The sequence below is a fragment of the Pagrus major genome, chromosome 5 (assembly GCF_040436345.1).
Source record: "Pagrus major chromosome 5, Pma_NU_1.0".
NCBI classification, from domain to species: domain Eukaryota; kingdom Metazoa; phylum Chordata; class Actinopteri; order Spariformes; family Sparidae; genus Pagrus; species Pagrus major.
Window position 1 is genome coordinate 18,651,847 of NC_133219.1, and position 22,186 is coordinate 18,674,032.

General features: G+C 40.4%; 1 protein-coding gene across 1 annotated transcript in view; it reads right to left on the reverse strand.

Moving 5' to 3' along the window:
* adamts3 (ADAM metallopeptidase with thrombospondin type 1 motif, 3) overlaps positions 1-22,186 on the reverse strand; it is a 128,726-nt gene that overhangs the window by 60,244 nt on the left and 46,296 nt on the right. Inside the window, exons 5-6 of the mRNA XM_073466912.1 lie at positions 12,426-12,619; positions 2,205-2,288 (exon numbers count right to left, since the gene is read on the reverse strand). Of these exons, the coding sequence (XP_073323013.1) occupies positions 2,205-2,288; positions 12,426-12,619 (278 nt within the window). The remainder of the gene's footprint in view (positions 1-2,204; positions 2,289-12,425; positions 12,620-22,186) is intronic.

The window sequence follows — 22,186 nt, forward strand, 5'->3', positions numbered from 1 at the left end:
ACTGAATTTCCTCAGAAACTAAAGGTCAGGCGAGCTTACATCACCAGTATACAAGTACAGATTTCTTTGCATATTTTCTGCATTCAAACAGAATGTTTCAGAGAGAGCGAGAGTAGCTGACCCCTGCAATCTGCATACATTCACTTCCCTATTTAGCATCACTGCTCCATTATTAATGGCTATGGATGTGTCACTAGCACGCTCCGCGAGTATGAAATAACAACCCTTGTGAAGCTTTTACAGACATACAGTATTTAAAATAAAAGCACAAAAAGCATCAATGCTATAAAAGTAAAAAAATGTTTAGATTGAAATTGGTATTATTGTGATATTGCAGATGAAGGCTCGCAGACTACTTTTAATTGCAGGCATGAGACTATTAGAGCATGAGAACATTTAAAAACATTAAAAATGAGTTCAAGCGTTGAAGGCTGAAGGTAGTCCCCCCAATCTCAGCATTCATTCCAGTACCAACAGACCAATTACACTGTTAGCATTTTGATGAGATCTTTTTTCTCTTTTCTGTTTATGCCAGCAAAATATAATTTACTTTATTTTGAAAATCAAATCAACTTCCATAGTTAAGAAAACTATTCATGTACGGTATCATCATTTTTGATTTGCAGCTGTCATTTCCTCAGAGCTCTGACTAGACTTATTTTGATCATCATGAAGCTCTGGAGTAAACTTCCACCTGACAGTTAAGATACAGGTCTTAACGGTGCGTTCATGGGCTGTCGGAATTATCTGAAAAACAGTTTTCCGACTGGTAAAATTCACATAAATGCCATGCCGGAACAAGTCGGAAAGTCTGTGAAAATATTGGTTGCTGAGTTGACGTCATATGACGCTGAAACATCGCGGACGAAAGTAAACATTGGGTTGATGGTAAGAAATTTTTACTAAGGTCATGTATTTTATAGCCATCGTTAAGGTTGGGCCAATGAACGATGCCATTGTCCATCGCCGATTGCTGACAGCCATGGACTACTAATCCCTGACCATTGTAACATCGTGATTTAAAAGGCTCCCCACCAGAGAGCACAATTTTCACTGTAGACATTGTCATATGCCAGTTCGGCAAACATCGCCCAACCCTAGTCACTGTATCGCTTCCTTTGCACTTCCTTGTCAGTCAAATACTGGAAACAGCTGTCAACGTGTTGTTGTACTCTGAGAGATTAATGTTGCTCCCACGTTCCAACATGACACACATGAACACAACAAAGTCAGAAGAACGACTTCCCAATTTTGGAAATGGGATTATCCGAGGAATGCAGCACTATTTCCCAGATTATTTCCAAGCATTTTCATCTCCTTAAAAACATAGAATGAGTTTAAGAAAGGTGGTTGTGATATGATGTTTTTTTTTCCTTTTACAATAACCATGTCCCTCGCTCGTAAGTTTATCTGTGATTTTAAAGAATTTATTGCCGCTTTTCTTCCAGGCTTTTCTTTTCCTTCTCAGCTTTATCTTTTCTCTTGCTCCCTCTTTCTCCTGTGCTGTCCATTTTTCCTCAACTCTTAAATAATGTTGTTTTGATTTGTATGTGGCTGCGACCAATGATGTGTGATAACAGACGGAAAATATAACATCAGGTTAAGTGCAGGCAGGGAGCGGAGAGTCGTCAGTTCTGACTGTTGCTGCCCCTTGCCGTTTCCTCTGTTTCCTCTAGACAATTTAATGCCTTGCAGAAGCGTTGATACTGTTTTGGGTTCTGGCGCTGTTTATTTGTCTGTTTGCCAGTGATGATGGGTTGGTGCTTTGCCTCTGGTTTAGAGCCAGCACACAGGGCACACAACAAATTGCTGTGTACAGACTTTCGGTGCGGGAGGCATTTGTGCTGGGTGCTTGGTTGACTTTTAAGCAGAAAAAGGCTCGACATCCAACACAAATCACAAAGTGTGTGTGTGTGTGTGTGTCTATGTGTGCGTGTGCTTGCTGGTTTAAATGATTCACAGATGAATCACTAAGGAAAATTATCCCCGGCTGCAGCTTTGTTATGAAGACTGTTTGACTGTTTCAGAGCAGAGATGTCAGTTTGTTTTTTGTGATGTGATCAAAATCAAAAGTGTGAAGGAGCCGTTTTCCATCTCTCGGCTGCAGCACAGTCCTCTCCCACACACCGCGCACTCTCTCTCTCTCGGGGGCAAATTCTGTCTCGACTGATCTTCTATCATTAGTAATCGACTGTGAAACTCACCTTGGCGTACCCCAGCATGATCATCCTCACCAGGACCACGTTGATGTGGACTCCAAGCGACTCGTCGTGGTAAATCTCATTGACCTGAGAAGCAAGCGATTTATCAGTCAGAGGCCTATCAGTAACACACACATGTTTAAATACAACAAACAAACAAACAAATAAATAAATAAATAAGATTCTTTTAAGGTATCTGTATCATTGACGTCACACCCCCTATCTTGTTAATTCTGGCCTTCTGCTTTCCACTCATCAGAGGAAGAGAGCGCGAGAAACAGTACGGTCTTTACAAATCACTCCATGAATGACCGTAATCACAGAGAAGTGCAATCACTATTCTGGGTCTTCACGCACAAGCCAGTGAATACAGTGAGGAGGAGGAGGAACGTCCCATCACTGTGTGCTCAGTCCTCACTAGACCTGTTTGCCATACCAGATATATGAACAAAAGGAAAATCAGCATCTAAATAACAGAGCCTGCAGTTTGTGCACAGGGAGGAAAAGGAAGAAAGAAAGGAGCTTTTGGTTTTACACGTACATATGTGCAGATGTATAGCTGGGATGTGACAAATAGAAACCTACTTTACAATCTATATATCTATATTATGATTGTCCTGAATGTCTATTGCATGTCTGTCCATCTGGAAGAGGGATCCCTCCTCTGAGGTTTCTCCCATATTTCCCTGTTTTTTTTTTGTTTTGTTTTTTCATCCGAATCAAGGGTCTCAGATAGAGGGGGTCATATGCTAAGTGCACAAATCACAATTGCCTTGAGGCAAAATTTGTGATTTGTGGTAACTAGCTATATAAATAGGTCTGACTTGATTTGACTTGACTATGTACAACAAGGGAACATATGTTTCATGAGAACACACAAAAATGCGACTTTAAAATTAGAGGCTGCAGAGGAGGAAAAAAAAAACGATGCAGAGAGGTACAGAAAGAGCAAGAAAGGAGCATGTTCAGTATTCAGACCGTTAGAGCTCCCTGCAGCCTCTGAAGTGATGTAAAGAGAGGTGTTTAAGTCAGGGAGCCTGGCCAGTGAAAGAGTCTCTACAGATATCCTGAGCAACGTTTTCCCTCCGCTTCAATCTGTGAGCTTTTTTCAAGCACACAAGCTCCAGCTGTTGCCTTGTTTCAAGCAGTCATCACGCTGTTTAACACCTCGTTTTCTGGAGGAGATCAAGTTTCACTGTATCTGCAGGTATATGGGAAAAATGAAATGCACTGAATGATGGGCTTTGAGATTATTCTGAAGATAGAGAGCACATGGGCCTTATCTTCCTTTCCTTCTTCTTCCTCCTATTCTTCCTCTTCCTTTTCTTCTTCCTCTTCTTCTTTCTATTCTTAGTCTTCCTCTTGCTCTTCCTCTACCTCTTCTTCCTCTCCTTCTTCTTCTTCTTTTTCCTCTTCTTTCTCCTTTCCCTTCCCTTCACTTCTTCTTTTTCTTCTTCCTCTTTTTCTTCCTCATCTTCCTCCTCTTCTTCCTCTTGCCCCTCTTCTCATTTTTTTTTGTTGCAGAACCTTTTGAGACACCTTGTATACAATTAATGCCAGACAGTGTCCAAATTTACTTTTCCAATAGAGAAATTAACAGACAAATCAATAATGGAAATTATATTACATTATACTTTATATGATATTTGACTATATTATAATCTTACTAGCAATGAGGTTTGCTGGGAGAAATAATCTCCCCTAACAAACACATGAATGAACCCTTATTTCAACACAGTGATAGTGAGAAGTATCAGGTCACCATGTACACCTGCCTGAATTTGATTGGATCTTACTGGTGAGCTGATTGACAAAACAGGTGATAAATGAAACAGTGTGACTCACACTTCTAGAGAAAATATGATCGGTTAGTTAAAATGTTTTATCCTTCTTTCCAAGATGAGACTGGTGTTGAATAAGGTTTATATGGTAAAGAAGTCGTGCCTGTATCAAATGACCACTGAATACAATGATAACATGCATCTTGTTGACAGCTGAACTGAACACACCGGCTCTGTGTGTGTGCTCGGTTGTTTTGTCACTCACTGATTGACCGCACAGTTAGTACCAATCGAATCAGTGAACAATTCAACATCTTGTCGATGCAGCTCACTGACACTATGTGAGAAGACCTCATTAGCATTTGGCCTGAAGCGACATTCAGCCTCACAGTGGGTCTCATTTTCTTTGGGCCACTGATTTCTCACTGTGCTTATCCGCCACATTGCACAATATGTCAGTGTTCTCCACTCAGGGTATTTGAAGTGGAAAATGATATTCCAGCAGCAAATAATTTTGTTCTAAATTGTCCTCAGAGCATTGCTTTTGCCGTAACGACTTTTTTGGGTGCCGTGGCGGAGGAGCAGGTCAGAGCTCCGCCTTATGAAACCTAAAGCTCCATCAAGTTGAGTTTGTTGTTGCGTACTGTATTATTTCCAGTGATGGTATGTGACTACAGAAAGTGCTTTCTCAGGTACTGTAAGTATATTTTGTGGTTATTTTATGTTACTTGAGTATTTACATTTTCTGCTAAAAAACTGTTTGCAATAATCAGAAAAATGCCGAATATCTGATCCCATAATCTGCCATAATCGGTCAACCCATAGTATACGTTATATACAGTACATTCATGTAAATATACTGTAAGCAGAATTTACTTTAACTTGTACTTTTGACACATTAGAACATTTATTGCCAGAAAATTACATTTGATACTCTTAAAAGAACACTATGTAGCTTCAGCAACGATCTTTATTTTAGAAAAGAAGACAGATAAACGCTGCTGATCCTAAACTTCCATCTCGTAGTAGAGCAGCTCTGCTCTGCTGACAGTAGCTGCACTGTGAGCCTCTCCTTCAGGGCTAGCTAAAATTACACCATATGTTATCTTTTTCTCCCACACACTGGTCTGCTTGCTGTCAAACTAGGTCATGTGATAATGATGTACTAGACAGTGACATCTTAACAGTGTCCTCCACACATTTACAGTCGGACTTCCTCCGACTGTGTGTATTCGGCCTCACATTTTGCTCATTCTGCTCACGCAACCTCTAAACAGCTTAAAATGGCCACAATACATCTCTTCTGAGGGATGCTGGGGATCGATGGGGTAATCAATCTATAGCACTAACTTGATTGCTTCCTCGGCTGCTAATCCCAAAACTTGTGTGCAATCTGTTCAGGAACAACAGTAGTTTTCTGGTGTCTGGTGTCAAGTGTTGTCTTCATGTTGGAACTTTTGTATTAAATCTATTTGCTTTTTGGGGCAATAAAACCATTCATTTTCTGGTCAATCTGAGTGGATGAAGGTGTTAATAAGACATTAATACAGCTGTTCACACTGAGCAGGATTTCCTGAAAATGGTGCCATCTATGGTGTATCATATGGCACATCGTAATACAAAATTACATTTCTCAATTACAATTCAGTGTTCCATCACAGCTGACTTGGCAGCATCATGCTCTGCCTCCTGCTGTGTTTTCTGCCCATGAGATGCACATGAGTCACACAGGGACGAGTAGTTGGAGAGAGAGAAACAGAGAGTGTCTCTGCATGTGTGCCAATCAAACTGCATGAAGGCTGTTAGTCCTGCTGTGTTACAAAGCTTTCTATGTTAATCGACCATCCTAACATTATAAGAGAGAAGCAGAGACCATCTCTAAGAAACAAACGATGGTTAAAACCTAAAAAAATATCAAAACTGACCCAAAATCGGCTCCTGTTATGCTTTTATGCTGTCCAAACAGCCCAAGCTCTTTGAGTGCTGATTTGCAGCAAAATAACAAGGAAGTAAAAGAAAAGAATACAGGTAGGAGAATGGATTAAGATGCAAGGGCAGAAATGAAAAAACTGCTCATAATGGCAGGCTATTATCATTGCTAGCTCCTTACAAGATGCATGATAAATTGGGGTTCAGAGAGCTATTGTGGAGAGAGCAGAGTCTGCTCTCATTGGCTGTAGCTCATCCTTGCCTTCCCTACCCGTCGGCCAGTAGACCAGATTTAGCCAGCTATATATCCAGTCAGCGTCTGCAATGCGTAGGCAAGCTCCTGGATTGCATCGCTGATATACCTCTGATCTGTCTGCAATCTCAAAAAAACATCAGCGAGTGGAAGATTTGGGCCAAAAAGCCTGCAGTGGGAACTATGCTGAAAGCATGTTTCTACTGAAGGAATACAAGATGTGGACAAAAGTATAAAGACACTCCTGTCTGCATCATTTTGTTCGACCTGGGGCTTTTTCCACTTAAAGCTAATCTTAATGCTACAGCATTCATTGATACGTTAGACCTGACTGAGCTTGCACCTGTGTGGTAACAGTTTGGGCCCCGCTCCTGTTCCCTGCCCTGACCTCAACCCTATCAAACACCTTCGCGATGATCGCTGACTGTGAGCCAGGTCTTATCTCCCAATGCCAGTGCTGGACCACACTAATGTTCTCATGGCTGAATTGGGTCAAATCACTGCTGCCAGGTTACAACATCTGGTAGAGCAGATAAATAAATGGAACAAGAATTTTAAAATTATTTATGAGTGTAATGTTCAGGTGTCCACATACTTTTGGCTGTATATGGGAGAGGACATATTGTATTTTTTGTTCTAGCTGTGACATCCACCTCAGCGCTTGTTTACCTGCTGTGATAAGTATTATTTTTAGGTGGGACCCAGTTTTACAGAAGCAAGCATGCAACACTTTCTCCTGCACTTTCTTCGTGATGCTAATGTAAGGGTGAAATACACCTTTGTGATGTTTATAATGTTTAGTTTATGATGACACTGTCATAGCAGAAGTACTGGCTTAACTCTATTGTTGTACTAGACTGAGAAATAACTTTCAGTACAGATTACTGAATTTTAGTACAAAACGCAGTGTTAAAATAAACACGTGTGAAACAAAGCTGTTGTACTGGTTTGCTGCAGTACCTAAATATCAACAACAGGGGTCCATAAAAGTCATGCATTCCTTTATGTCTCATTAAGAGGACTCATTAGTGAATTCAGTAATGTGGGACCTCTGCTTCCAGCTTGATCTCAGGGGTGGTTTCTACTATTTATTTTCAATGGCTATAGATTCAAGAGTTTGACTTGGGTAATTTCACACATAAAACTCAGATATGTACACAATTTGCATCTGTTTTCTGATTCTGAAAGCAGAAATGCAGATTACAATCTTCCCAAAGCAATTCAAACTCCCCACTGGCTCTTTTATTTCAAAGTTGCGAGGTGTCATTTCTGGAGATAGCAGATTGCGCAGGACATAAAATTTTTCATTGGAGTCTTTTATGGCGTCTGAGTCGTTGTGGAATAGCTTCCGTCCGAGACTTGCAGGAGGAATGTAAAGCAAATATGATTTTGTTATTGATCTCTGACAGCCTGAGAGAGCAGAAGCTGATGCCAACAGGGGAAGCAATTTCTCATGTGTACACCAAAGACTGAAACAACCAGCAGCAGACACAATCTTAGCGCAAGACTCCAGTGAAATAAAATCCAAAAATAGAAATGGTGTGAGACCTTCAAGGCACAAATCTCTTTTGCTGAAACACCCAAACTGGTCAAAATAGTTTGCCAAAAAGGAGAGAAATGCTCGGCATAAAACTCAAAGCTTATAAAATCAAATTTATAAATATTCTCAAATGTTAAGTGATTACTAATTTTGCATACTCTGTGAACATCACAGAATTAAATGAACCATGCATTTAACTAAACTGGATCACAGATAACAGCAAGGACATTTCCTGGAAACGGGCACTCGGTTCCCGTGTTGAGCTGTGATAAGAATGAAAACCTGCTATGCTCGCTAATGGAGTCTCATTAATGGTGGAGGATGTGATAATAAAAGAGGGGAGATCATTCTTATCTCATCACAAAGTGATTACAGTATGTGTAGGTTTGTCTGTGTCTGCAAGGGTTTCCCTGCAAAATACGTTGTTGTTGATCACTGTTGACCCTAGTGTCGCTGGTAAAGATGCACACACACACACACACACACACACACACACACACACACACACACACAGACACACACACACTCAACAGATACAGTAAATACATACAATTATCTGGAGGTCGATGGGGAGAGAGAAGTAGAGGCTCTCATGAGCAGAAGAAATAAAACAGAAGAAAAAAGAAAAAAATAGAAAAAGAGGAGAGAGGACAAGAGATGAGAAGGAAAAAGGAAAAAGAGAAGATTTGTGGATGAGGAGAGAGGAGAGAAAGGAAGACAGGAGAAGAGAAGAAAGGAGAAGAGAGAGGAAGAGTGGAGGAGAGATGGGAGGATAGAAGGGAAGAGGAGAAATGAGGGAGAAGAGAAAACGAGGAGACGAGAGGAGAGTAAGTGAAAGAAGGGGAAAGGCAGATGAGAAGAGGAGAGGCGAGAAGGGAAGAGAAGAGAGAAGAGGTGAGGACAAGGTAAAGAAAGAAAAAGCTGGTTCTTAGAGTGAAGAGTAAAGAGAGAGAGAGAGAAAGAGAAAAAGAGAGAGAGAGAAAGAGAGAGAGAGAGAGAGAGAGAGAGAGAGAGAAGCGGGTAAAGGTCATGATAAACAAATATTTGAGGCTGGAACCAGACACTGTCAGTCATAATCAGTGTTCAGAGGCCACAGGATCAGCAGCCTCCAGTCAGAGCCAACTGGGACCTCTACTGGAAAACACCATAAATAACCTCAGAAATCTCCACAGCCGGCCAAAGCAGCAAAGTGGTCTCTGCTCATCAGGGGAAGTAGAGACAGAGATGCACTTTCTCCTCCATGGTGAGAAGTTCTCATCACTACGAGATCTACACTTTTGAGAAATAGCCAATACAGTAACAAACTCACAAACACTGACCCCAGAAGAGAAACTTCTTTGTCTTAAATTTTGGCAACATGTTTTTTGTTCATGCCAATAAAGCTATTTGAATTTGATCAAGAGAGATGCCTTGGTATACTCAACACTTTCTCTGAGTAGCTGACCACTCATCATCATCTCTTATGGGTATATGTACAGAATGAGCAGCAGCAAAGGTCCTCGGTTGGACGCAAACCCGACCATGAACCAACATGAACATGTGGTTCATGTTCTGTAAATCACCACCATCAATTTATCATCTTTTTTTAAACTATGGAAGCCCATTTATACCAGAAAAAGGAAAGAGTGGACAACTAGTTGAGAATAGGATAACTACAAATAGCAATGGTAAATCAAAAAAGTCAAACCTTTGACATAAGAAGACAAAATAATTACGATATATTAAATCACTGTTACAAGCTACCAAATCAAAATTAAGATTTGCTAATTGGTTATACTGTATATCTAATATCTAAACCCCCTCCCCCCGGTTATTCAGTGTTTTCAGTTATGAGGTACTCATCTTAATAATCATATTTTTTTTATATATATGATAAATCATGATATACTTAATGACAGTTCTAAGAGACAGTCCATTGACTAAGACAAACTTGAAACACAAAGTCAAAATCAAGAAGTTTTTTCATCTTTCATAATTTTTCAGGTTAGAGAGCCGGTTTCCACCAGAATAAGGTATAAGGTATAATAAGGTATAGATCAACTGAACAAAAATATGAATACAAAAGGCAAATCTAAATGATTACAGAGTCACAAAATATTACTGGGAGGTCTTTGATAAATAATCATCAATAATGTTGATATAATGATTAAGTGGGTAAAGGCAGTAAAGCATAAGAACAAGTGGAAAAGTCTGGTAAGTTCAGAAAAGTCACTTTACTGTAATGCAGCCTTTGAAACCCGGAAAAAAAACATAATTTATGCCATATCACGATATAACAATATCCAAAAGCAAAGACGATATAAAGTCTCATATCTCAATAACACTGTAATATCTTCATTTTGCCAGGCCATAAAACAAGGTCGAAACAACGAGATCAAAATGTTGATTTATCAACATAAAATTACGAGATACTGAGTAAAATCTTGACTTTATTAGCCACAATTATGGTGTCAAAAGTCAAGAGATAGTACGTCAGTGTTTTGACTTGGGCGTAGAGATGCACGATAAGGATAACATTGGTATCTGCTGATAAAGGCTTAAAAATTAAACATTGGTGACAACACCCTGAAAAGAACATTTCTGTATATACGACAGGCCGATAAGACGAAGCTTTAATTACGTGCATTAGACACAAATCGTTGGCAAAGTACTTTTCTTATTAGTCTCAGTGAATATGTATTAATATATTGAAAAGCTTTGTATGTCTACATCTTCCGGTGGGCCAACATGATAACAGTAGGCATGATAACATGTTATTGATGTTCTCTGCAATTGGGTGGCGTAAAAAATGTGCATATATCAATAATAAGCTAGCGAGGGCAAGAGAAAGAATCCTATGTTTTTCCATGCTCTGAGAAAAAAACACAAAACAGACAAAGGCAAAGGACTGCGGAGAAAGATCGTTAAGAAAATTGTTCCATCACTGCTTCAGAACGTTTGCATTTGAAAGGATTATTCTTTGCAGTTGTGGCTCGAAAGGATCTTAATACATTTCTGGACCACTGTCTTCACAGGAAACCCATGACAAGCCATCAGGGAATACAGCCAGTCCTTTCTGCAACCAACAAAATTGTAGCAAGTTGAAACTCGACACACTAGATAAAATAAAAATAAATGCAGCACCATCCTGTTCATGTGCGGTGCAAATATCTCCATCTGATACATAGAAGCATCCAGATTCAACACTGTAACCTGCATGTCAACGATTAACTTTGTGTCTTTGATTTTGTCAGCTCGCTGGTGTCATGGTTCAAGTATAATTCTTATCACCGACAGCATGTCATCAAAGGCAGAAAACAACATTATCCAATGCCTTTGTGTGTATCTGTGGCACACAATTATCTTCAACCCATCCCAAATCCCTCAGGGAAGCTTTCATTACCAGACCTGTTGCTGAGAAACAGCGGCAGCAGCTTCCACAGTCAAGCCACTATCCATGGGAAGCATGAAAACAATGCGGCGACAGTAATCTGCCTGCTTCTGCTCGGCATGAAAATGCCTCACTAAAGGAGTGCCTGGCCATGAAGTCGGCAAATGGTGGCACATATGGCCCATTTCTTCTGCCAGTAGCGAGGCTTTTCTGTGGCATCTGCTATGGGTAATCACTGCAATTCTAATATTCTTTCCGAGGCAAATGACCGTCTGAATCAATTGTCGAATGCCAACAAAGAGCATCTTAATTGAATGACCCTGCTGAGGTGCGACTACAGCCAAAACAGATGTAGGAGGAATAACGCCTGCTTGGGACTTGATGGCACACTCCTTAGTGTTTTAACGGATGTAACCATATCTAGAGAGGGCAGTTTGTCCTGATGCGGATAGATGCATTAACTTCCCTGCCAGCAGTGTGTTGTCTATGCTCACTGTGGATCCATCGATAAAACGCTGAACCACAGCAGAGGACTCACAGGGCAGTAGCTGTGGTATTAATGCTGACAACTCATATATTCAGATCATGACCACTCGCAAACAGTATGTGATTGCCATGTCAGATTAGGGGGTAGTCTAATAGCCTCCTCTGTATCGTCTCTGGCCCTGGGAATCAGAACTTAGTGCTTACTAATACTGAGTCAGCTCTCAAAAGACATGAAAAAAACAAGTTAGAAAAGAAAAGCTCAAGTTGCTGTGTAATGTTGAGAACTTTAATCTAAAAAGACTTTTAATGGACATTTGGATAGGTAATTATCACTGCCTCCTTCACCATGTTTGTCCAGTGGAAGGGCTTCTGAGGGCACTTTTTCTCCACTGGAAAGACAGCCTAGCGGGCACTTTATCATGAAAACTTAACTGGAAGGGCACCCTAGAGGGCACTTTATCATGTTTTATCTACCATAGGAGTTTTTCTGAAATGGCTGACTGAAAATCTTTTTATGATGATATGCTGGTATACTTTCATGTGAGCTGTAATTGTTTGTATGCTAACAAAATAATTGTTGTTTCGTTATGTTAAGAACATTAAGGTTTCAACTCCTAAAAGCAAATCCTCTAGTAAGCATTTATCTTAGACAACGGATGGCAATCCTAAGGAACACAAAGATAAATTAATACAGTCTAACAAACCTAATAAAATCACAGTACCATATATACTTAATGAAACGCCCACTCCTGTTAAATTATGTCCAGTACAAATACATTTAAAATACAAAGTGCATTTATGTACGTGTATTACACTGAAACTGGAGAATTAAACTAAAAAAAGAAAACAAGTGTCAGTCACTTACAATATTCATGAGAGTGAGGAGGTAATTCTGCACATGCTCCTTGCCGTGAAATCGAACCACAGAGTCATCAACTCCCAGCAGGATTTCAATATTGTAGTCGTCCTCCCCGGCATCGCGGCGGCGACGGCGGCGCACTGTCTCGTTGACCTGCCGGGATATAGAGTCAAGAGTCCCGGGTACATCCAGCTCTGGTTCTGCAAAGGGATCAAGACAGGGGTGACAGAAGAGTTAACATGGACTTGCAAAAGCTGGAATTCATGACAAGCTGCGTTTTGTTTTTAAATCAGTCTCAAAATAACATATTGGATATGAGGCACATCACAAACTGTGAGCAATTACCTAAAAAACACAAACGTTTACTTCTACAACAGCTGAAATAGGGATCAGAAGCTTGAATCAGTTTTAATGTGTGTGTCAGGTCTTCTTCAGATGACATAAATGTTTAAATATCAGAGAGTTTGTGTTAGAGGTTACATTTTGGGGATTCCTCATTGTTTATAATTTACTTTTATATTAATTACAAACCAGGCAACCATATGTTGATTATTCAAGCAAAAATCCCAGCTTCATTTTCAGGGTCCAGCTTGTAAAAGGAATGACTTTATTGCATTTATCAGTTTTATGTCATGTAGGTTTTAGACTGCTGGTCGAACAAATCACAGAATGATTAATGCTCTAGAAAACTGTGTTGGCGTTTTATTTTATTTTTTTTATTTTTCTGACATTTTATAGACAGCAACAACAACAACAACAACGTATCAGTATGTCAAAAAGGAAATAATTGACAGGTAAATGAATAGTTTATAAAGGTCATTAGTGGAAGTCCAAAACTTGATTAGAAAAATCAAATCTATTATGTATAACTCACATAAAACAGACTTGACAGAAAATGTTTCATTTGACAATTTAACGTGTTGACCTTTTTTTTCATCTTGTTTGACTTCATTTCATTCTATTACTTTATTTATTAGACTGACAGTCGAGTGCATACCTCCGCTAAGGCCCAACAGTCCCCTTTTATTCTATCAAGCCTAATTGACTATCAAATAAAACATACAGAAATCAGCTAGATCCAGATTTATTATTCAAACAGGCATCAACTTGTTCACCAGCCACCAAAAAACACCTGATTTTTTCAACAAGGTCCAAGCATTACTCCCTGAGAAATTAACAAAAACGTTGAAAAACGTCCTATCGCGCAATGTTAAAGAAAGTGAGCAAGATCCGTCCATTTATCCAGATCAGCACCAAAAGTAAATGGGTACTATTCTGGGCTGACCCATCCTCCATTGAAGTTTTTTGGTAATCCGCTCAGTCGTTTTTGTGTAATCCTGCTGACAAACCAACCAACAAGTAAGAACACTCAACTGCTCTTATACATGATCAGGACCAAGTTCATCAAATAAATATTCATTTGTAACATTCTGACTGTATTTTTCATGCAGTTAGAATGATAAGAAACCACTTATATAGTAGTTCACATCCATGCCCTGGAGTAAATGACCAACTGTGCATTTCTGTAAAATACTGTATCGCACACAGTCAGCACGACTCATACTGTGTTACTGATAATGAAAGCTTCATGCTGTCGGCTTTCTTAGGTAGCGCTCTTAAAAGCCTTGACCACTCACAGCTCATATTCTTATAAATAAAAGTCAATTCACTGCTAGTAGTAACAGCATAAGACAACCTATATCTGTAGTTGTTTTAAAGTATTTTTACAATTCACAGATAATCTGCAGTAGTTATGTAACAGGGAAATCAGAATCGACTTCAAAGCATGTTTCTGCCTCCACTCGATATGAAAATGAAGTGAATTATCTGACTTGACAGCACGGTCCCCTCTGAACTTGCTGAATCAGACCATGAAATTGCTAATACTTGCCGTTTTTGATGGAACGGCCTCCCAGTACTTAACGTCTCCCTAATACTGCTTAGCTTTACACTCTGAGGGAAGGCTTTCTCTGTCAAATCTCGCTGGGAGCGCTGCTGATATGATATCCATCATCTGGTCCCCTCGGTAATCCCGACCAGAGTAAACAACGCCTACCCCGAGAACTGAAGTGGCCACAGATATCCCTTACTTTACACTTTGCTGCTTTACAGTAGGAGATTACCATTTTCTACTATAATAATGACTGAAAGATCAGCAGCTTGGTCAGTCATAAAAGCAACCAGCAGGAGAGTTGCAGGTTGAAAACCCGGCGGGGAAAACCTTGGCAGGGATGTGAATGAATCATCAGGGTGTCTTTGAGCAGCACTGTTTTGCTTTGCTGGAGCCACTGGCCAACAGTAAGGCTGTGATTATGCCTACTGTTTGTTTTGTTTGGTCTCAGCCACAGTGGAAAATTACGCTTTTGTTGTAAAATTTTGTATTTAGTTCATTTTAATTTGGTTTGACATAATCTCAAATGTGGCGGTTGAACCTTCCGTGCACTCTTGGTGGTTTAAAATAGAGTTTCTCAAATGTTTGCAGGCGGAGGAGACTGTTTTCTGAGACCTACCCTATCATTGTAACATAAAACAAGCCAGTGTTTAGTACTGATTGCAATGAGCGGTTTATTAAACTTTTCACTGACACAAACACTGCAATTTGGATCTTGTTAATGTGTCCAACACCAATTTTCTCTTAGCTGCTACTGTGTACTGAAAGTGTTTAATCCCTGTAATGCTTCTATAACTCCTAACTGCTAAATTAACTTCAAAATCTCATTATATGTTAACAAAACCTCTCTGTCATCAGAGAGAGCCAGATCCACAGAAAAAACAACTGAATAAAATAATACTCTTTTGCTTTAATCATAGGCCCTTTCAAAAAGCTTTATATTGCACTTTGATTACTTTAATCAGCACTCTGAGCCATGTAAGCTATATCTAATTACTTGTGAGAGCTGTTTGACTTACACACACAATGGTACATGTTTTGTATTGCACAGCTTGGTGCAATGGTCCCCACTTGTGACGTTTTCTGAATAAATCACACTGCAGACCTCTGGCTGTGTGTGCGATGGGCCCCCTGTGGTCCCTTTGCATTTGTTTAACCCCAGGACATCTTTGCTCCGGTCCTCACACTGAATATAAAAACTGAAAACGATGGGGTCCATAAAACTCTAGCTGTAGTCTGCCAGCGAGACACTACTGGCCTTGAAATAAAAAAAGTGGGTTCATGTAGGTCCACGCTGCCCATTTACAAACAACCCCCGGGTTGGTAAACAAAGGTCACATGGACTCACAAGTAGCTTGTGTGTTAAGGAGGGTCCTCCTCCTGCCGTGTTAGAACATTTGGCAGCGGCGTGAGTCAAAACAAACCATGTTCCAGTGCCTGTGAATTTAGCTAAACCTGATTGACGTGTCTGCGCCGTGTACTGGCTTTAACCTTTTGTGGTCTACAAACCAGTTAAGATCACATGATGAATCAGATTAACACACGCGTCTATTTGCTGTATAACGATTCAACCTCATGTCCCTGTAGTGACCTGCAGAGCAGTGCTTCTGGAGGAAGACAATCTCAGGTGTCTCAGTGCAGTTTTTTGATGCTCTCACCTCCTCAAAATAATTGAATGTGAAACCAAACCACCAAAACTACTACTGCTAAGACTGGAATATATGATTCCCCCCGAAATCTTCTAAGTATATTTCTGCACCTGAGGAAAGGAACGGCCGAGCATTTTACTAAAGAAAAAGCTCCTCTGTGCTCTATGAACGTCCGCTGAATAAATAAATGATCAGAGCAAGAAATTCACAGTTTTAATATTTTATCCACATTGGGTGAAGATACTGGCAAATACTTGGAAATCTCAAGCCATAAATAAAAGCGCAGGCCATTTTTCATTTTTCCAGGGATGCTTAGGGCCACAGACAGGGCCAGTGATTGAGTGGAGAGGGAGCTTAAATAAATAGGAAGAAATGGCTGCCACCTCAGCCCTGGCCCAGCTCCGACAGTGTTGGGATTGTGGAGTGCATTCCTCCTCTCCGCCGCTCCCGTCATGACACAGGCATTCTTGTGCAGCGGGCCAGCTTCCCCCTCCCCCTCCTGAGTAAACAGGCTTTCTGAGGTCCCTACTTCAAACGCACAGGACTTCCCCTCAGCAGCGCTCCTTAAGACCACTAGTGTGCTTCAGTCAGCGGCGAGCCCCCTCCTCCTCCTCCCACTCCTCCTCCGCCCCGCCTCGCCCCACCCCGGGCCCACAGCCCAGTCCCAAGGGAGCCCCGCCATACACCAGCGGCAGCAGTAGCAGCCTAGGAGATGGGAGAGGCCCCCAGCCAGCCAGCGCCTGCCCACACGTGGCACTGTGCGGCAAGGTGGCAACGAGGCCAGCCAGAGCCGCCGCAGGCTAAAAATGGCACAGAGGTAGGCGACAGGCAACTCGCCATCAGCCTGGAGTGGAAATCTACTGTGTCTGCTGTGACGGCATTGATATCCACCATTCACAGACACTCGCAGTCCAGAAATGACGCAGATGTTTTGCCGGACTGATCGTAAATCGTAGAATGTGGGCGGAAAAATGAGGAGTACAACAGAATTTGTTTGTTTTCAGGCAAATGCATAAATACTTACGGCACAGCCTCCTCCTTGAGAACACAGATATGTGTGTATATTTCTAATCCAAAATGTCAGTACATAACAGAAAAAGCATCTAATTTATGGAAAAATGTGAAAATATCCTGGGTATCTCATCCACAACAAGCAGCATTCTGGCATTAAAATATAGCCTTTAATCCTTTTATCTCATTCTGCTATGAAGCAGAGTGGCAGGATTGGCCTATATACTGTACTTTGTGTATGAAATGATACAATATGCACATTTTAACTGGTTATGGGAATTTGCATCAAACATGCTCTGTAAGCTGATGGTAATTTGTCTCATGCGGCAAAACTAGTAAGGGGTAAAACAAAGTGGACAAATAGACCAAGTGATGGAGCTGGATTTTTCTTTTCTGCAATTGTGTTGTTAGAGCAGCGTTCATATATCATAAATTCATCAATAGAGAGACTGATTGCATTTAAGTCAAGAGTGATGCTTGACTTCTGACTCAGAAATACTGAATTATCTACAATCGGACATATGTCGTGCACTCAAACTGCTCCCAGAGTGTTTTGATCAATTTATATACCACACAGCTTCACACATGGCTTCCTATGTGAACAGATAAGAAAATAGGTTTAAGCGGATCTGATGCAGCTGTGAAAAAAGCAGGATCATGGGCAGGTTTGAGCATTGCCCTGACTGCTGCTGCTCAACGGAAGCGATCTCAGTGATGACAACAATTAATTTGAAAACATACAATCCTGCTTCCAGCCAGTACACCTGTTGTAAATTTTGAGGCATCATAATGTGTTTTTTCCTTTTCTAAATCATGTTTTTTTTTATTGTGCACTTCACTCAAACTGTTTTTTGATCGTGCAATTTAAGAATAGTATTTATCTGTTTTTGCAAACAAACTCTCATTTAACTTCCAAGGTGGGAGGAAATTTGAAAACTCTGGGGAAAAAATCTGAATGATACTTGTACACTTTTATGGCCAATTTACTTTAATTGTTTGAACTAGGTGCTGTCTTTGTGGCATATTGCCTCATTATTCCATGTCACATCCACAACAGGATATTAATTTTTAAGTAAAGTAGTTAACAAGTACGTAAGGTCAGCAGTCTTTCAACAGTGTTGCTCGATCCGCATTTCCGCTGTATTTCGATGACTGATGCAACTAACCTGAATTAAAACAAAACCAAAGGCTTGACAGTTTCATCATAGGAGGTAGAGAAAATAAAATTTACTTCAGTTGCAATAAAACACCCTCCCCATTGGCCAATCCATAAGGATTTTGTCATTATAAACAGACTGGGGACCCTCCATCTCCCCTGCTTAGCTTACTTATCCAGAGCTGCATAAGCATGCATTTGATGATTTGCAGTTTTTACGTTTCATGTTTATTAACCTCAAATAACTTGGCCACACCATCTTAAACACACTATACATGGGAAGCACAATCCACCAGTCAACCACAGGCAGCCGACATTAATGGCTGCTTGGCCAGCTTTAATACTGGGACACTGTGTTTAAATCATTACAGCGATTTGTGGAACATGGTGCTGATCAGGAGTTTATTCCCTTCACGTATTTCTTTATATGAAACACCAAAGGAGGTGATGCATGTTCTCTTTTTCAGTGTGTATGAGGAAAACAATGAGTGAAAAAAAAGGCATTACTGCCACATCTTTCTTGGTTGACATCTCATTTTACAGTAGCCTATAACAGAATGTGTTATGCTGTTCCTGCACAATATGGCTTTCATGGAAGTTTATGCATCAGTGAACAACGGCCTGAAATCGGTTGCCCTATGTCAGTAGAAATCCCACATTAGTATTGAATAGAAAAACAAAATTAGCATCATTTGTAGCTCTATCATGTTGGTTGGGTGGTGGTTCCAGCATGAGGGTGTTCTGAAGCTGCAGCTGATTTAGCGCTGGCAATGTACTTCTTGTCGTGTAAGGGGATTTTTGACCCCCTAGGGCACATAAACCCTGGGATAATTACACTGGATTTTACGAGTGAGGCAATATTGTTTTAGCCTTTTTTTTCCTCCTGCCTCAATTGAGTTGAAAATGAGCGGTGACAGCAGCAACAACAGCAGCCTAATTACCAGCAGCGCACCGCAACAGGAGAAAAGATGCTGGCCGAGGCATTTCACATGGTGGAGACGCCATGCAGGTCTGCGGTTCCATGCTGAAGTGCGGCGGAGATTTTAAAAGGCGCATTTGTGTCTATGTGCATTCTCCATGGCCCACCCGAAGCTTCTGAAGCGCTATGAACAGGCTCATGGGGAGTTTTAGGCATACAATTAAAGCCAACGCTGCTGCTCCCACTGGGCCTTATATTAAAGCATTACTAATGAATCTAAGTCTTGGCTGCTTTGGCAAAGAAAATATATACAGACATACTGTAAAGGAATGGATCAAAAGATGATTTTAATGTGTAGTGCTTAGCTGAGGGTTGATATTGCTGTTTGGACACAAATACGGACACAAAGTGTAGACATTGGAGGACGATTTGTGTCATCAATAGTGCCTACTACACCAAACACAAACCAAACTAACGTTGGATATTCGACTTGCTGTTTGAAGCAGTTTTCTAACAGTTCCCATCCAAGACAAGATTGTTAAGAGGCACATAAGCTGCTCTAATCAATCATTTAATCTTAACAAAAGGTCAAATAACCACGTTAATGTGAAAGGTGTTGCTAATACCATGAAACCCAACTCTAGGCCTATGTTCCCCTTAACCTCCAATCAGCCTAGCATATTCAGTTCGACAGTAATCTCGGTTTTACAGCCCACAACTAATCTCTAACAGTCCCCACAGGAGTTGACTGAAAACAGATCAAAAATAAGAGTCAATGTTGGACTACCATTCGTAAAGTTGTCACAAACATGATTCAAAAAGGAAAGCTAATGTTGCTCTTTGTGTGCTGGCTGTAATAGTGTTTGCTATCACGTTCACCACAGCAACATTTAAAGGTGATAATAAGTGGATGTTGAGTTTACAGCTTGTTCTGCTACTCCCAGGGGCCAAAAAAAAAAAAAATCAATGCAGGACAAGCCAACAAAAAAAAACATTTTTATTTTTCTATTCTTTAGTTTATATTCTAACAAAAAGTATATTTTTTCTATAATTCAATAGTGGAAAAAACGTCAGCAGCTGAAGTCACACATTTGTTAGCTGCTGATGCAGCACACCTACGGGATAAGCCAGGAGAGTAAAGGTGGATTTCTGGTGATTTGTTATGTGTTATTTGGACTGCATAACAGTTTTGAACTTTGGCGCCCACCATTCAACTAACAAAATTAAAACCACACTGCCAACATAGAGCAAGGATGTTTTCAAATTACCCGCACCAGCCTAATATTTTGTAACACATGAGATTATCAATCCTCAGAACCAATTTGCACCAGACTAAATGTCAAAATCTGAAGACTCCAAAGTGCAAAAATAAACACAAACACAAAGCTTTTATTTTCCGCAAGTAAAACTTGGATGGGTCCTCATTAAAATAAAATGTCACCCCCTCATTAAATTTCAATTTAACCACCTGCTGGAGGCCTGAGCTTCAAAGTTAATATCTGTCACCAAAGTTAAAGCCATCTCCATGAGCTGCTCTATTATCCCGCTGGAGCCAAATCATGTAGTCATGGCTCTTTGACAGAAAAAAATGTCACGTTTTCATGTGAAAACCTCCACAGGATTTTGGCTGACAGTCAGCAGCAGTACCAGTAACATAAAAATGTAAAAATAACACATCAAATATACTGAAGCAAACAGACCAAGGTGGTATCTGACAATTTCACAATGTATCTGCTTCTAAAGGAGCAATTTTGCATGCCTGGAGGACCCTGAGAGCTGGAAAATAAACTCATGGATGCTGCTGGTCACACTGGGGAGCCAACTCACCCAAAATTGAAGGTTACGCTTTCTGGAAAAAAATACATCTTTCACCAAAGTAAAATAACGGTGTGTGGTGAGTCTTCTCAGTGCAGAATTGTCATTTACAACAGCTTTGATATGACAAGCATTGCTTCTGAGAACTTTGGTTGTTTCTTTAAAATTACTATTATTAAGACACCATTCTTGCTGCAATGGTTTGATGGGCTTGACAGTCCATCTGTGGCTCAGTCAGCCAATTATAGATAAAAGTGTGTGTATTTTGTGTTGCAAAGGTATAATAGGCCTACTTCCTTAGAACATAATGCTGCAAATGTTGCATTTGTATTGGCTTGGATGAGTACAGTGATGACTGGACCAGTCATCTCAAGTCTGAGTTTAAATAGTCTCTCCAGCAAATGTTTACAGTGTTTTTAAATTCATATCAAATCAATAAAAATACATCAGCAATTTAGATCAATGTACATCTCATTAATCTGATTATGGATTGGCTGCTCCTGACCAATTACTGTTAAATAATTATTACAAGCAATAACAAGTGATTCATGTGACAACACACTGGTTTTTTTTTATGATTGATAATCTATGGTATAAAGAGGGAGCTCAACTGCCAGACCAGTGGAAATGTCAGAGCCACAACCCAAACATATGCCAAAATACAATCACATGAAGGCACATGAAGTTTTTAGGCAGCTAGTTTCAGTCATCTTTTAGTGTGCGCAACATACACTCTTACCGAAAGTTGGCGCTGAATTCCTGATCAGACTCCTTGTGTTAACTTATTGTTTCATCAAATATGCCTTGAATTACAGGTCCCATATCATGCTCATGCCTCATACTTAAATTTTGGTTGCCTTGTAGAAAATGTTGAATGGTTTAATGTAAAAAAAACACACATTATCTTTCTCATACTGTCCAGTGCTGCAGCACCTCTATTCTGAACCTCTGTCTGAACTCTCCATTTTAGCTCCTGACTCTTTAAGGCCCCCCTCCCGAAAAGCCCACTTTTCTCTGATTGGTCAGCCGTCACAGGCCTGAGCAGGCATCGCACACCATGTTTCCGCTTCAGCTCCACCAGTATTTTGCAACCACGGCCATACAGAGGGCGTGGCTGAGAGCGGTGAGTGTATAGCTGTGACATCACACCCTTACAGAAGTCTTGACGGCACATTTAAAGGCACAGTTTCTGGGCTGCGTGGAGTTCTCCATGAATTGAATGTTTTTGATACTTTCGCAATATGTATATAGCACCTAGACCTGCTTTATAATAGTCATTTGTATCAATTAGTACATCAGCTAACAAAAATAAAGAGCAACAGTTTT